This window comes from Carettochelys insculpta, chromosome 3 (genome assembly GCF_033958435.1).
Source record: "Carettochelys insculpta isolate YL-2023 chromosome 3, ASM3395843v1, whole genome shotgun sequence".
Taxonomy (NCBI): Eukaryota; Metazoa; Chordata; order Testudines; family Carettochelyidae; genus Carettochelys; species Carettochelys insculpta.
In genome coordinates this window covers 83,604,149-83,621,386 of record NC_134139.1, presented here as the reverse complement: position 1 = coordinate 83,621,386, position 17,238 = coordinate 83,604,149, and the positions used below count along the sequence as shown (strand labels likewise).

At 42.4% G+C, this 17,238-nt stretch overlaps 1 protein-coding gene across 1 annotated transcript in view; it reads right to left on the bottom strand.

Annotated features, from left to right (window-relative positions):
* The window catches only part of LOC142010364 (uncharacterized), a 115,395-nt gene that overhangs the window by 58,760 nt on the left and 39,397 nt on the right, over positions 1 to 17,238 (bottom strand). The window contains exon 6 of the mRNA XM_074988681.1: positions 221 to 307. Coding sequence (XP_074844782.1) covers positions 221 to 307 — 87 coding nt within the window. The remainder of the gene's footprint in view (positions 1 to 220; positions 308 to 17,238) is intronic.

Below are 17,238 nucleotides of genomic sequence, written 5' to 3'. Positions count from 1 at the left end.
TCCAGAAGAATTAAAGTCAACAAACATTGAGATTTACGGATGGTGGTGGAAATTTTAAGCAAATGGAATATTTTAAAAAGAGAAAAATTGTTATTCACTCATTTAATATACCAGAGCTTTATAGTAGACACGATGGTTACAACTCTTTAAAAATATTTACAACATTTGCTAAAACAATTTGGAAGCGATATTAAAAGCAAATACAACTCTTGCAGCATACCAGGTAATTACTGGACTGTGGAATAGACTTGAGGCACTTAGCATCACGAGATAATTTGCAGTAGGGCACTTGATGTCCAGGGATACACTTAAAAGAAAGATAAAATTTTGGTTAGCTTTTTTGTTTTTCCCAGTAGCTGGGAAACAAAGCACAAAACAAATGACAAGTAAACATTCAGCCACAGGAAGCCATTAACAACAGTGGGCACCAATTAGGGCTCAGCAGGTATTCCTAACACTGCCTGGTGCTCTAGCTCCTCCTCAAATGCTTTGACATAACACTCACAAAACCTAGGCTTAGGAAACAACAGGCTGTTTCATTTACTCAGCAATTTGTAGCCACATATTCCTGCTGATAGGCCCATAAACCTGTTTGTAGTCTTCTTCTGTTCCCCTTCAAGTTTGTGTCATTAGAACCTGCAATTACTGTCTGCCCAAAGGAGAATAGTTTTAAGGAAATAAAATAAAATGAAGATTCCCTCTTTCTTTTTCTTGTCTCCTATTTCCATCCTCTTCTGCTAAGGAATATAAAATGCAAAGGCTGATTTATGGAACTTCTATTCATGAAGATTATTTTTTCCTAGTTTTTTTGTTCTAAAAACAACAGCAGAATGTTCAAAAAGCACCACTTCTTTAAAAAGGGGAAGAAAAATGATTATTCTCCAGATGAAGCCATTCCCTTAAGTAAATACTGAACAGTTCACAACAAATCACTCTCCCACTCACATATAATTAAAAAAAAATCAGTAGATACAAAAAATATTTGCGTTCATTATAACAATACTTTGCATTTGGATAGTTCTTTGAAAAAACATTTATAATTTAAGCCTCAAACACTGTCCCTCTGATAGAAATAACATTCTCAGCACATATAAGATGAAATAAAATGTTACTGGTGGGTTAGATGCCTCCATAATCAGACTGTGTCTTCTCTGCTTTAAAAAAAATTTTTTTCTTCTTTACCTCGGATTAACTAACCTGTGAGACTTACTCTGAAGCAAAAACAAAGTGAAGACCAGGCCCTTTAGTTTTACCATAAGATAATATTGAGGCAGTCAGCCCAGGAGGGGTTACAGAATAGTGTCCTTGTATACATTACATACTTTTCTCCAGTGGAGCTGAAGTGCCCACTCTTCAGCATATTTCCTCCACCCCCCCCCCCCGGAGGCTGGCTGGCTGGCTCTCTCTCTCTCTGTGTGTGGGCGCGCACGCGCTCTCAAGGTTAACAATGAAACAAAAATATTCCTTTCCCTTCGAAACACACAGATTTGTTTTTTTAGCAGGGAAGACAAATCTAATAGAGACTGAGAATTACCAAAGCTATTGTGTTTAATTCTGCTCTCAATTGTGCCAAGAATCAAGCAGCATTCCTTGGAATTATATTATTGCAAAACAAACCAGCAGTCATGTAGCACTTTAAAGAACAACAGAATAATTTATTAGTCTTTTATTTGTTAGTCTTTAAAGTGCTACATGACTGCTGGTTTGTTTTGTTAGAATACAGACTGCCACATCTACCTCTCCGTTACTATTGCAAAACATGTCACAGATCAGAATGAGGCCAGAGAAATCTGACTAGGACCGACACATCATGGTAAAGTCTAGCCTTGTAAAGTGGGTGAAATAACCCACTGATTCCATTAGTTGCCCTTTTCTTTTCTGCTGCTCGCTGACAGTTGAGGTGCTCCCACTTCAGCCATCACTCTGGCAGATAAAAGCTAATTGGAACATTTTTATCAGTTAAAGTCACGTAATATATTGAATGCTGTCTTCATCTCTGAGCTAATTCATCTAAACTTTAGTATCAGGAAAAAACAGAGGGGAACATAACAGAGGTGATAATATGAAATAATTCTGAACTCCCCCAGTCATTTAGACCCTATGAGGCTTCAGGACAGGATTCTTTGGCTGTAGTTTTCCTTTAATGATTTCCTTTCTTCTCCTCTGCTTTTTTGCAGTAAATAAATTCTGCCACCATCAACAGTTTAGCTTCCATCACTGCCTCACAGTAACCACCTGCCCAAGCTGTTGGTGACATTTCTGGCCAGCTACTCACTTCAGAGAGCACCTGTGACCAGTTTTTTTTAATCAAAAGTATGTAATATTAAGCTCTCAGAGCTCTATAAGCACAGTCTCCCTATCTGATGGCTGACATGAGCCTTGGAACCTAAAGGCCCCAGTAAGTGTTACTAGCAGCAGCAGTGAAGACAAGTCTGCAACAGAGCTTCAAGAATTCATGTAGAACGGATTTTGGAAAGGACATCTAGCTGCATTGGGCCTTACGGCGCATATCCTGGAACCAATGTAGAGATACATATAATGTATATACACTGGAAGCTTCCTGGTACTTGGCAGACTGGAAACTTATGCTATGTCTACACTAGACCAAGCATATCCAATATGTTCACCACTCAGTACACGGCCAACTTGCAGCTCTTGGAGCCTTTAAATGTGGCTCCTCCTGAGAGCCACATGCAGGGAGTGCCGTCCATCCACTCCATGCACGCACCCCATCACCTGGTGGGAGAAATGCGGGGTGGCTCCAGCAGCGGCTCTGATGGGTCACTGGCATTGTATTAAGATGGAGGCAGAGGGGAAGGCTGAGGGTGTCTGGCCCTGGGGGAAGTCATTCAGTTAGAGTGTGCGCGTGATGGGGGGCTGGAGGTGCCTGGGTCTGAAGGGGAGGGCATTTATTTAGAGGGGGGAAAGGGGCTGGGAGTACCTGGCTCTATAAAGTTGTGTATAATATAATTTTGCAAATATGGAAATACGACAACCACAAGTGTGGTGGTCTTTGAACTCCTATAGGACACTGCTGCACTAGACACAGAAGTTGACCACAGATGTGCAATTTTAGCCATGCCAATTGTGTAGCTAAAATTGATGCATCTGCGGTCAACATTCATGTCTGTCTACACAGGGGTCAACAACAGAGTTTCTCCCTTCAACCTTCCTTATTCCTTGCCTCTCATGAGGAGCACAGGGATTGACTTTGACCCCTGAGAGCACCATTTCGTGCCTGTGTGAAATCAAATCTCGTAAGATCGACTCTGACTGGGTCAATCTTCCACGGTAGTGTAGATGGAGCCTCAAAAGGATCATCGCTCCATAGTTCAAAATCCCAGCTCAGGCTGATGGCTCACTGTCACATGACTACTTTATGGAACACAGCTGGCAGGGGTCCAAGCACTGATGTAATGTAACAGGCCCCCTGCCCAGCATGGAGTGAAGTAGCACCTTAACAAGACATTAGTAAGGTGTTGACCTCACTGCACGGCATGGCAGCACCTTGGGAGGCCTTGCTGCCACAGGTGCAAACAGAGTCAAAAGAAAAAGCATGCAACTGCCAGAGCCTCGGTGGTATACCAAGCAGGCCTTGGCAACTTTGCCTCCCTGTGCTCAGAAGCACAGCTGGGAAAATCTTTGCAGGTGCCAAGGCCCCTAGTGAATGAGAGAGTTCCTCCCAACACATCAGGGAACTGCACTGAGGAGTCTATGAGGTGCCAAGACTGACACATGGGAACAGAGGAATTCTGTAGCTGGAGTCTGAGATACCGACCCCCTCCAGGCATTGAAATGGCACTGTCCCTTGGACACACCAGCTGAGACTCTGAAGGCGGCAATAGTGAAACACAGGGAGACTAAAGTAATCTGTCCAGCGTCACAGAGAACACTTGTAACAGGGTCAAAAATAGAACCAAGAGCTTCTGTCACCTGGCTCTGAATCTAACCACATATAAGACCAATCATTCTCCCTTAATTTACATCCAGTGAAGTAGCACCATTGCAACTGCTGCTTTCTGCCCACCACGTCCTGCAGTTCCTCTGAGCCAGCCAGGAGATGGACCTGGGCCGAGAGGGGAAGGAAAGAGACCATCTGCCCTCGTGCCCCTGAGCTGCCTCCCGCAGACAGGTATGGTGACATGTGGCAAAGGCCAAGGCTCCAGGGCCAGTGGCACAACAGATAACACATCCGACTACAGATCAGGAGAGTGCAGATTTGACTCCTGCCCAGCTTGCGGTGTGTGCCCTTGGTTGCCACCTGCCTGATGGGGTGGTGCTAATTTTCAGTGGGGGCGGGGCAGGAAAGCAAGTCCCATAGGTCCAGGGGCAAAAAGAAGGGCCAGCCCTGCTTCATCAGGACCAAGGGAAATTGCTCACCTGCCTGACCCTGATGTGATTTGAACACATAGCCCTCTGATCTGGAGTCAGATGCACTGCTGTTGCACCATGAAGTTAACCAGCAGGCTGGTGAGTTTTTGGCATGTCATGGTGAAGCAGGAAGGGCAGGTGGACTTGCCTTCATGGTGCATGAGCCAGCGCCTACGATCCCCAGGTCATCCCTGACGTCGGCACCGAGTCAGGTGCTCGAAAGGGGCCCTTGCAGCTCAGCTAGAGAGCAAGCGACCAAGCCAGCTGGCATGGGAACTGCAGCCCTGGGCCTCACGAATCACCTGTTGGGCCCGTGCCCAAGTGGGCTCTGGAGCCAGATGTGGGGGGAGCTGATGCTTGTCCTTTCCATAGCCCATGCTTGCCTATGCTATGTCTCCATTGACGAGCGCAAAGGGGCGTAAAACTCTACCCAAGGCAGCACGCTTCTCAGCAAACTGCCCATGGCCCCAGGCCAGGGCTCCTTACAAAAAAAGAAAGTTAGGAAGGAAGGGGCCAAGAGCAGCAGCACCCCTCCAAGAGGCTCCTTCAAGAAGCCCAGAGAGTAAAGTGCACCGTGGAGCCCAGAGTCTTAGGACAGAGAGCTGCTCATGAGCCAAATGCACCAAAAGAGTGGCCAAGGTGGGGGGAAAGCCCTGGAGAAAAGAGGGACTGCGTTGGCTGCGAGTCAAACACGGGCCTCCCGCATGGCGGGCGAGAAGCCTACCACTGAACACTAACATATAAGCTATAATATAGCACAGGGGCGGCCAACTCGTGGCTCACCAGCCAGAATCCGGCCAGTGAAGCCTTTTCATCCAGCCCACAAAGCTGGCAGTGGTGCCATTTTATTCAAGCTGGTCAAAGGGATAGCTGGCTGTGAGGCTGAGATGGGTTAAGCCTGGGGGCGAGTTTGGGACTATTTTGTGTTCAGCTCCTGGAACATGTAAAAATTGCCGTGTGGCCACCGATGAAAAAAAGGTTGGCCACCTCGGTATAGGGAGACCAGACAGCAAATATGAAAAACTGGGGTGGTGGGGAGTGGTACATGGGCGCCTGTGTCAGACAAAACTCCAAAATATCATGATTGTCCCGCTAAACTTCAGGACATCTAAGTATCCTACTGAAGTATGTCATCATGTAAGCATATTTTCCTTCTTAGGACTGCTAATTCCTCTTGGTTTAAATAGGCCCCGTATACAATACGCTAATGTAAGTTTTATTAGCGCAGTGAAATCTAGTAGCAAGAAAAGAGCCTCATTGCATGCGTGCGCCTTTGTTGTGTGCAAAAATTTCAGCTGTCTCGATATTCTCAAAAAGGATTTGGATGAGGGTTACAAAACATAACTGAAGGTGAGGATGCAGTGTTACTTCACCTCACGGGCATTTATGTACACAACACCTCTTAACACCGTGCTTGAGCTCAGGCATGTATGCACACAAGTCACAGAACTGCAACATTGGAAGAGACCTCAAGAGCCTAGACCCCTACACACCGAGGCAATTGTATGGCAATTGTTATTGCTGTTCAGTGCAGGATACACCAAGCATTCACAGTGCCTACCACAGCTTGGAGGCAAGAAATGTTGTAAGTGCTTTAGTAGCTAGACCTTGCAGGCCGTACAGTAGCCACTCACAGACGTAGTTCAGAGAAATAATATTTCACTAGAGCTGAGAGGAAAAGGAAAGATTGTTTAAGCCTCCACAATAAAGGTATCTGCAATTAAAGTTCAAGTGAGCAATAAAGATTCTTCTTTAGGTTCCCGGGGGAGCCCAGTAAAGAACAGGGCTCTTCAGGTAGAGTGCCAGCTGCGCCCTCTCTAGTCCAGTCTTTTGTCCTGCAAACAGGAGGTTGCAGGCTTCCAGGCCATGCTCAGTTAGCATCTCCCATTGGAGGCCTACTGCAATGTCACAACACTACCTAGACTGCCAATGATGGGGATTCCACACCCTCCTTAGGTACCATATCCCAGCACTTAATTAGCCTTATAGTTAGAAAGTATTTCCTGATATCTAATCTAAAAATCTCTTACTGCAAATTAAGACAATTATTTCTTGTCCTACAAGGAAGATCTTTTATGCAGTGAAAGACACTTTTGGAAATCACAGCCTATATACTATTATAGAAGAAGACTATACAGAATTAAATGCACACATAATACAAATGCACAGAGATACACACATTTAAGCGATAAATTAACATTTAAATTCCTCATTTAAAAGATATGTACAGTCTGAACTATACCAACCAGTATTATAGTGTTGTTTTGACCCCTCTTAACAGCTACAATTTCTTCTGAACCCTCTTTTGTTTGCTACACCATCCCATCTAACAGTGCACTATTTACTATATTACACCGATTTCTCATTCTTTAATTCCTACTGAATTTCAGTGCTGCAAGCATTTTGGTTAGATTTAATATACAACATGTCCCTAGTCTGTCTATATATAATTTCAGAACCTGTCACTGCTATGTTTGTTCAAGAGGTCCTCTTAAATCATAAGAGCCACAACCACAAAATTTGGTAAGCAGCTTCCTCGTACTCTAACTTAGACCAAGTTCAGGGTTTGGTTGTGCCTGGAAAGTGGGAAATGCGTGAAATCCCAGGATTTCCCAGAACATAGGAAGGGAGGGGGCAGAAGGAGGAGAGAGGCAAAAGGGAGGGGCACAAACAGGAGGGATGCAATACTGAGAGTGGCTGATACAGGCTGGCTGCAGCACCAAGAGGGAGGCCAGACAGACAGATTGCTGGGGAGCAGCTGGAGAGGGGATAGCTCCCTGGAGTTTTGCTCCCCTGCAGACAGCCTGCAGGTTGTGGGGGGCCAGCTGGAGAAGTGACAGACCCTAGGTGAGACAGTTTATATTATACTTACAGTCATCGTGTTTCGATCGAAGTCAGAGTGGCTTAAATTATTACAGGCACAAAGCCTCATCATCACACAGCAGCTTACAATTATTTTTATACATAAACAGCACTGTATCACTTTAATCACATTTGTAACCCTGTCGTGCTAGTAAAGTTACTGAAATTCAACTTAACAGGAGCAAAAAGCAAAAGTTTACTAGTCAATTCATCACAGCTCAACCCTTCCTTATCTTAGCTTTATGCTCCCCTCAGGTAATGTGAGCAGAGAGAAAGAGAGCACATGCAATGGCTCAGCAGCTCACAGAAAGTCACAGGATTGGGGATCTGAAAGCAGGAAGCGGCATTCAGAGAGCAGAGCCAAGCAGAACCTGCATTCTGTGCATGGTTACCGAGTGCAGACACCAAGTATAACTTATGTATAGTCACAGAAGGCGTTAGGGTCTTGCTTCAGAAAAGCACTGAACCCACTGGTACAAAAGCACGTTTAAGCGCTTTGCTGAGTCAGGGCCTAACCCCGAAATGTTCACTCCCTCACTTTTACAGTGCTAGCAGCACCAGGAGGTAGCCAATGGCCAAAACTACTCCCTAAATGCTGTTTTATGTGGGGGAGGGACCATTGTTCTGACCATATCAGGCCCTCCTTGAAAAGGCTCATGGATCTGAGAACAAGTCCCCTCTGCAGCCTCTCAAACCTGTACTTACCAAGGGGAACATTGGAAGGAAAATCCATGATGATCTCTGTTCCCCTCCGACAGGCTTCACTGCAGGAGGGTAAGATATAGCCCAAAGTTTGTGCACTAACTTGTCTGTTTAAAATAAAGAGAGGTGTACCATGTCCATCTACAATCTGAGCTGATCTCATGTTAATGCGTTATATAAGCCAGCCACTGACTCAGAAAAAACAAATCCTGTTTCAGTGGGCTCCTAATAAATTTTTGCATCAGTTTAATGGACTCACCATATCAGTGGTTGTCCAAGTATGGGTTGAGACCCAGTTCTGGGATGCAGAATGCGAGACCTTAGGTCAACTTGCTGTCAGGTGATCAACAGGTGTGCGAGGCTTCCTGCCTGTTGTGGCACCATGGATTGTGCTGTGCTCTAGAAGCAGGCATCAGCAGGTCTGGTTCCCAGGTGGGGGCGCCACGTACTGCCCCCACCCTGAGCAGTGGGTCTGCTCTTCCACTGGCCAGTTCCTAGACACTTTAGACACTAAGACACATCTAGGGGATGCCCGCAGGTCAGAGCTGCATGGAAACATTCACACCCCTCCATCTAAGACTGCACCGGCTGCTGGCCATTTCTGTGGTGCAGTGCTATCTACAGTGCTGGGACAGGCAAGAAGCTTGCCTTAGCAGCACTCTGCTATGCTGCTGATCAGGAGCTGCCAGAGATAAGACCACACCGCAACCCCCACACCAGCCTTGAATGTCCCCATCCCAGAGCCCTCAGCCCCTGCTACCTTGGCACAGAGCCCCCACCCACACCTTGATGGCTTTATCCCCAGCTCCACTGCAGAGCCAGCACTCCCACCCCACGGCCCTCGTTTCTACCCACACACCAACTACCAGCAGCCTCCTGCACTCTGAATCCTTCAGCCCCCACCCTGGAGCCTGAACTCTAGTCAGAAGATATTATTGTTAGGTCATGGGCGTTAACAATTTTCTTCAACTGGGGGGCCAAGAAAAAAACTGAAAACCACTGTAACAGAGCATATGCCTAATATCGCCTAATGTGCGCAAGTGGATGCATCAAAAAGCAATGGCATTAGCACAGGCTAGGCTGCACATCTTTGCAGCTCGTTCCACGGAATTACTGCCAACTACCCTGTCAAGTATTTAGTGAGCCCTTAATCTGCAAAGCAGTGACAAAATAATCTAACAGTTGTGTGCCCAAGCACATCTATGAAGCATCTAATCCATTAATCTGAAGAGGCAATGATTAATTTTGCATGCTAAGGTGGCTTACGAAATTTGAGATGAAAAATAAAGTTCATTTGTAAGTGCAGAAAACCTGGTTGTTTACCAGTTCTCTTAATCTCCAAAAGGCACTAAATGCCTGAGAAAGACCTGTTAATAAAACAAAAAGCAGTCAGGTAGCACTTTAAAGACTAGCAAAATAATTTATTAGGTGAGCTTTCGTGGGACAGACCCACTTCTTCAGACCATGGCCATGGTCTGAAGGAGTGGGTCTGTCCCACGAAAGCTCACCTAATAAATTATTTTGCTAGTCTTTAAAGTGCTACCTGAATGCTTTTTGTTTTGATAGTATATAGACTAGCATGGCTCCCCCTCTGTTACTGTTAATAAAAGAACATGTTTACATCCAATTAAGAATTGAAGATTAAATTTTGGTTTTAGAATTCTGTTTGACAACAACCATAATTCCTTTATTTAAAATTTATCCATTCTCCCATTTCCCCATAAAAAAGCAACTAACAAACCACCCTCCCACCCCTTCCCTACTCTGAGGTTATCCTGGTGTGTGCAGAAGTTCAACTCAGAGAACACTTCTGATGCAACATAATAATATAATAAACCCATGAGTTCGTAACAGAAATATTCAAGTTTACACTACAAATATCTATTCTGATGTAATAATTCATGTATTTTTAGGCAGAAGGTGCATTTCCCCACAAATTTTCATTCTCTATTGATTTGTTTTCATATCATCATCTTACACAGTATACCTATTCATTTTGCACTACAGAAACATACCTAGTTAGAATGAACTTCTCAAATATTCTTAAATAAAAAAAAAAAATAAAAAAACCTAAAAAAATTCTTAAACAAATATATAAATAATATAAATAAATAAAGAGCAGAATAATAAACATAGTGCCCATTGGTACAATTTGGGATCCAAATGCTACAATATCAGACTTGCACTGATCTTTATAGGACTGGTGTGGGGTGGGGTCTGTATTTTCACTTGATGTATGTAGAAATGCCCATGGCCTTAATTCACATTAACCCAGAGTGAGAAACAGTAGCATTGCTCCTAATCACTGATGTGTGAATAAAACCCATAATACAAAGCATTAGCATAGTTTTACAAATCTAGATGATGAGTTAGTAATTGCTTGCAGTGACTTTCCACAGGTTTTCAAGCACATTGGCATGGCAGTGCGGGGGACATAGAACTGAAGCAGCCAACCCTGTTCCTGTTCTGGGGATAAAACAGAGGACATCAGGCTGCAGAGCCATTCATCCAGAACTTTCACCAGCAGTTAAGTCACTAAGGAAAAAGGAATAAACCATAAGACTCCACAAGGTTTGAACAATGAATATTTATGGCTTAACACTGCTAGAAATAATTGTTTTTAAAAAGGAAAAATATATTTTAAATGCAGATGTTTAATAAATATTAAAACTTCAGTTCCCTGAACTAAGTAAAATTATTATTCACATTATGCCACAAAATTATTTCCAATAATGATTTTCTGTCTCCTTAAGACTATATGGATGGACTTACCTGGACTTCGCAGGGCAGTATGCAAAATGACATACACTTGTGCTCATGTCATGTGGCAGGCAATCCCCAATGAGGCAATGGTCAACCACTGCTCCCAACACACCTCTCCACATGGCTCCCTAGCTTGCAGCGATTTATCCACAGGAGCAATGTTCCCTCTAGTTTTTTGCCATCCACACGTGGAATAAATTTTATTGCATGCACAGAGGCATCTGCGGATGTGAACCACCAAGAGAAACACATGCTGCTGGACTGCCAGCTGCTGTGGGCACTCTGCTAATCACCTGGGTGAAAACTGAATCTCTCCTGGGCGGCCACCCAAGCACTCAGCTTACACAGAGCACTACACTGGGGCCAAGTAGCCAACACTTGATTCAGAGAGCAACTTTTCACATGAGCTTTGAGAGAGTGAGGGCAATTCTTACTCTTCTACAGCCAGCCAGCCAAGTCATGTTGCATCACAGAACGGGAGATCTGAGGGTATGCTGGCAGGCAGATTAGAGAAGCCTGGGTGCAGTAGGTCTGGGATCCCCAAGAAGGGAAGAGGCTCCATATTTTTCCTGCTAAAGCCAAGACTGCCCTTGAGAAAGTACATCTGTGATTTATTTGACAGATGTGCAGAGGCCTCACTGAGGGAAAACACCATTTGAGTTTTCCTGTGAAGGAATGAAGGTATGGGATATTAGCGAATCAGAATGACATTTCCAGCCATTCCACTTGCTAAATACTTCAGATATTTCCTGGTAATATTTTTACACTAATATTTTAACTGATTTGCACAGACAGAGTGCTTCAGTTAATGCAGTTTACAATTGTGCTTCTCAAATGTAGCCAGTTCAGGATGTGACAATGGCAAAAATCAAATAATCTGTGAGCAACTGTACAAAGGAAAGCAGGATGAATACAAGAACACTTTTGGAAACAACTTCCATAGGGGAAGGTAATCAGGTACACAGGGGATGAGGGCAGCATGAATACAAACAAATTAGGCAAATAGAATACTGTTTACAATTTTTAAACTATATTGTCAGTATAAAAATGCTGTTAACCAACTTGGAAAGTGACTTTTTGAATTGGAAAAATTTACATGGTCTTGCATAAGCTGTTCTGTCATCATCAGAGGATCACTGGGCATGGACTTACACCTATCACAGGTCTTGCCCAGACTCAAACTTGCACTGTTTGAACAAGAAGTGTATTTTAAAATTGATTCAGGCAATGTCTACACTAAAGACTTTAAAGACGCACAGCAGCACCAATACAGCTCCATCTCTCAAAGGCTGGGTTTACACTTGCCATGGAAGATCGAACACTTACGTTCGATCTTCTGGGGTGCCTTTTCACCTGCCAGGGTCAATATTTACCCTGGAACTCCTTGTCAGCCCGCAAGGGTTAAGGAATGCCAACTGTAGGAGTGCTCCCGCTGGCGTTCTGCAGTGAGGACAAGGATGAATATCGACAGCAGCAAAATCAATTTTTGGTAGTCAACTGGCGTACCTAAAATTGCGTAGCAGCTGTCGATATTCAAGGTAAGTGTAGACCTAAGGCATCTTGTGTTGCTGCTCGCACTATGCTGATAGGAGAAAGGTCTCACATCCACATCATTAACCACCCCTTCTCCCCAACAGCCACACATAGCTACTGTGGCTCATGGGCGTATGTCAGCAGGAGAAGCTCTCACATGGACAAAGTACTGTGTACACTGCCACTTCTGCTGGTGAAGCTTACCTCACTCAGGCATGGCTTTTTCACACCTCTGAGAAACTAAGTTTTGCTAATGTAAGTAGTATTACAGAAATGGCCTGAGTTTTAGGTGAGGCAAACCTCTGTGCAGATGCTCCAATTTCATTTTAGGAGTAGCTTTTATTGGTTTAGCTTAAATTAAGTGGTTACTAACAGGTTGATAAAAAATAAGAAATTGGATGTTCCTAAACAAAATGAGTGTCTACATATGATTTTTCACTGCAATTTTCCCATGTAATTAAGCCACTGGACTCTCAGAAACAAACTTGCTACTACAGTTGGGCATATAAATTAAAAAAAGTCATCAGAGTGGAAATTCCTTAAATCTTTCTTCTTCTTACTCATTGGTTTTGTGTGTATGCATACTTTGCAAGAGCAAACATTCATTATTTCTTTTTTCATTTGAAAAAGGACCTAAATGGTTGTGCTTTAAAATTAAACGTTTAGTTTATAAAATGTCAAAGTTAAGATTCAGAACATCATGATTAAAGCACTTTCTTTCCTCTCACTGACTATGAGGCTGCAAACATAATTCACTGCAGTATTCTCCTGTTAAATATGGAAAAGTGTTTCCTTTAGAAGAGGAAATTCTCTTAAGGAAGTTGTTTTAAGATAAATAAAAGTTCAGGATGAAGCCAGCAAAAGGTGTGAAGGATTTCTCTTTGATTTCCCAATTTGTGTATTTGTGCTCAGACACAGACTACATTTTATGCACATATTAATAGGATGCTAATAAGTCTACAACTCTACTTTAACATGGACCTGTAGAGACAGCCTGTGATGTGGTACCAGATATATTAACCTTAAGTAAAGGAATTTTGTCTCTTTCTTGCAAAGAGGGAATTGGATCATGCTTTTTTAATTTTGAGTTGAAGACGTCGTGCAAAGGGAGACCATTAATTTATCAGACTTTTTATTGACCAGTTAAAATTGTCATTAAACATCAAGACAGAGGAACCAAGTCTGCCTAGAATAAACTTTAGTAGAATATTCTTTTTACCAGTATCATTACAGACAAGGAAAAAGGTGATTAAATTAGGAAAATTAGTTATGTCAAAGAGCTCATAAAAACAACAAAACACAGCAACAACGTCCACAGAACTCTGTTTAAAAGTTTGCTGAGATCTCATGGAAAACTAAAAAACGTGTTGTTTAAAAAACTACTCCGCTAATGTTTTCTGGATTTCTCTTCCTTTAGATCATTTTCTTAAAATACCCTTGGGAAATTCACATGAAACCAGGATCTTTATTCCTCAGCAGTTCATTTTATCCTGTCTGATTACTTCTGAAGTAAGGCAAAATCTTCTCTCTGGTGACATTATACACATCTCTATAAAGCCAAAGATGAGATTTAAATACTAAGTAAGGGAATAAAAAGAGAGAATAGAAAAAAAACTCTTCAGAAAAAGATTTTTTTCCCCATGTATTTCCCCTAGCAATACAAAAGAAAGGAAGTGTAAAGCCCCCAAACATACACATCCAACTCTGCAGTTGTCCAAGAACTGAACTCAAGAATTATACTTAGAACTATAATGTCATTTTAAAAATCACACTCTAAACCAGCGTTTCTTAAACTTTTTTGAGAACATGGAACACTAAACAATAATATTTTTTATGCTGAACAGCTATGAAAATTTTCTTAAAAAAAAAAAAAAAAAAAAAAAAAAAAAAAAGACAGGCCAAAAAAACCCAGACAAACCACAAACGAACAAACAAACAGCAACATATACAACAAAACCAAAATGAAGTAATTTAATCAGGTATCATTGCCATGAAGAAGTAACAATGTATCTGGTTTTAATAACAAAAAATATATACTGTCAGCGTATTTTTTCGAATGCTCACAGCACACCCACAAATTGTTCATGGAACACCAGTGTCCCACGGAACACAGTTGAAGAAAAACAGCTCTAAACAATGTTTACCTGTACAATGAACACCACCTGAGATTTCCAAAAATATTTCAGTTTTACTAATCAAAATTGTTTTTTTGCCATTTACACAGTTTGTCTTTTTCATAACTTCCAAAAGTGAAAAATCAATTAAGCCACAGCTCAGTTTCATTCTCAGATTCTCAGACACTACCAGAAAACAACATTTATTGACTTAAAAAAAGCCAAACCATTATTCCATTGGAGTTTTAAAAAAACCCACAGAAACATTACACTTAGACTATTTATACAAAACCTAATATTGAAACCTATTGTAGTTTAATAAAGCAAATGTGAAATATTTTCAAAAGCACTTAAGTGATTTAGGCACTTTTGAAAAATATGTTATCCAGTACCAACTGAGCTGATTTCTAACATGGTCTAACCTGACTGTACATCATGGGTTAGAATTGTGTTAAAAATGCCTCCCCTTCCCTGTGCTACTAGGTACCTAAACTAGAAGATTGTTTTGCTGAGGAGGGAAGGGGAAGAGAGGAGTTGGAAAAAACCCAGAGGAGTTCTACATTCATCCCTATTCATGTTGGCTGGCCAAATCTCATTTAAAAACAGCAAAAATGGAACAGTATTTAAAATTAAACATCAATTCAGGTTTTAGCTCCACTTACAAAGGATTTAAAAGAAAATTACTGATTACCATTTGAGTACTGTGCTATCCCTTAAGAATTCTTCCCCCAACTGTCCCACCATGTACTATGCAAACCAAGAACAATGTTCTCCAGAAAATATCAGTAATTCTAAGATTGTGTCCAACTCTGCATGTACAGTAATAACCACATTACAGAAACCATTACAAAATTTAACTATTAAAAATTAAATGTAATAGTTAAATAAACCATGGGTTACACTGTGCCCAGATGGCTGGAAGAAAGCTATATTATAAATGTATATTTTGTTTAGTATCTCTCAAAATAAAAACACAGCTATCATGGTTAAAATAAGGCTAGACCACATTCATGTTGTAGATTTACTTTTAAACAATGCTATTTTAAGTGCAGATGATAGCTAAGCTTTTCTTTTTTCTTTTTTTTCTTTTTTTTTTTTTTTTAAAAAACTTCTTGTACTGAGAAAACAAAGGTCACCTCCTCCATTCGTTAGGCCAAAAATCACCATGGCAAGTTTGGGGTTTTTTTGTGTTTTTTTTTTTTAATATAATTTTTTAAATTTAAAATAGTTCTTAAATAATGAAGTTGCTAAATTGTTCATTATTTTAGATGCTGACCAACTAGAGGTGTTTTTTAAGTTCTAAAACTCAGCAGTTTCATCTGCAAAATTAACTTCTTTCTCAAAGGAGCAGATGAAAGAGGTGTGGTGTCAAAGAGTCATTCAGTTGTATTTCAAGATTGAATTGCTAATTAGTTACAATGCACTGAGCCTCTGCATGCTCACCTAATCTTCCCCCCCACTCCGCCTCCTGCAAATCACTCTCAAGCAAGCAACAAGGCCTGGATGGAAATGACCCCTCTAGTATTATACTGAAGATGGATATATGAATTACTGTTAGTTACTTCCTACATCAAGCTGCCTTTAAACCTCCTCAGTCTGCCCTGCCTGTTGGCAGCAAGGGGACTCCTATAAATGTCTCCAGCTTTGAACAGTCCTGTGTGCAGTTCTTGTGTAGCAGCCACCAGATTCTCTGGCCAAGAGAAAAGGGAAGGTGCTATATTACACACTTTAGGATTCCCAGAGTAATGATTTATGTGACAGCACTATGACTGGGCAGGTCATGGCAGTGGGCTGGGTACAGAATAGGAACTAGTCAGGCAAATCTGGGGCATCCTATGAATCTATTCTAGTCTCTGAAGCTGGATAGCCCAAGATTCACTGAGAACCTTCTTCTCCCCAGCTGCAGTTCTAGGGCACCCGAGTGGGTCTGGTAGATTAGGTCATAAGCACACCAGAGTGTGCATCTGTGAAAGGATCTAAGGGATGTGGCAAAAGGGGGAACCTGTGAAATACTTCAGCCAGCGCCATGATAAATGGGGAGACATCTCAACTCCCCTGAAACAGTCAAGTTACAAGCTACAGTCAAAAACCTCCTCCCCCTACACGGTTGGCATTCTACCTTGGGGCCATGAAGCATGAATATGTCACATCTCACCAGCACCTCAAACCATCCTTGGTGGAGTTAAGATCCCCCAGGGCCTCCATTATCTAAAGTATTTTTAAAGACCATTAAACTGCACCTCCCGGGGGAGCCCTTCAGAGAGTAATCCCAGTGTCCTGGCCCATACCCCCAGATGAAAATTTCCCCAGTGACATCCTAAACCAGATGAAACCCATCATGAATGTGCTGTTTCCCCCAAGGTTTGTCGGCCATTCAGGTGACCCTAAGCTGAGTTTCACATGAATTCCCATCTTCCCGCACCACACACACACACACACACACACACACACACACACACACTTTATGCGAAAACTGAGCAAAACTCAATGTTTTCATCAAGCTTGTTTTGCATTTGGGCTCACTAAGTGAAAGTGAGCCTCGAGGGGTGTGAAATTCAAACCATATGGATCAGAACTCGCAAGTCCGGCACAGCACTACTTTTAGAATGCAAAGCTCTCTCATCGGCACAATTATCGAGTGCCCATGCTCACCTCATCCCATGTGACTGCTTTGGAGATACAGTCAGGTCGCAACATTCATGAGGGTTCACTGCTAAGAACCCTCGCGAAGGTTGAATTTCGCGAATATCTGGACGTACCGCACAGGTGGCTAGGGCACCTCATGGCGGCTCCAGAAGCACAGCAGCAATACCGGTGCCATGCAGGGAGCAATATGGCAGCAATACCAGCACCGCACAGGCAGCTATGGAGCCTCGCGCCGATAATACCAGCA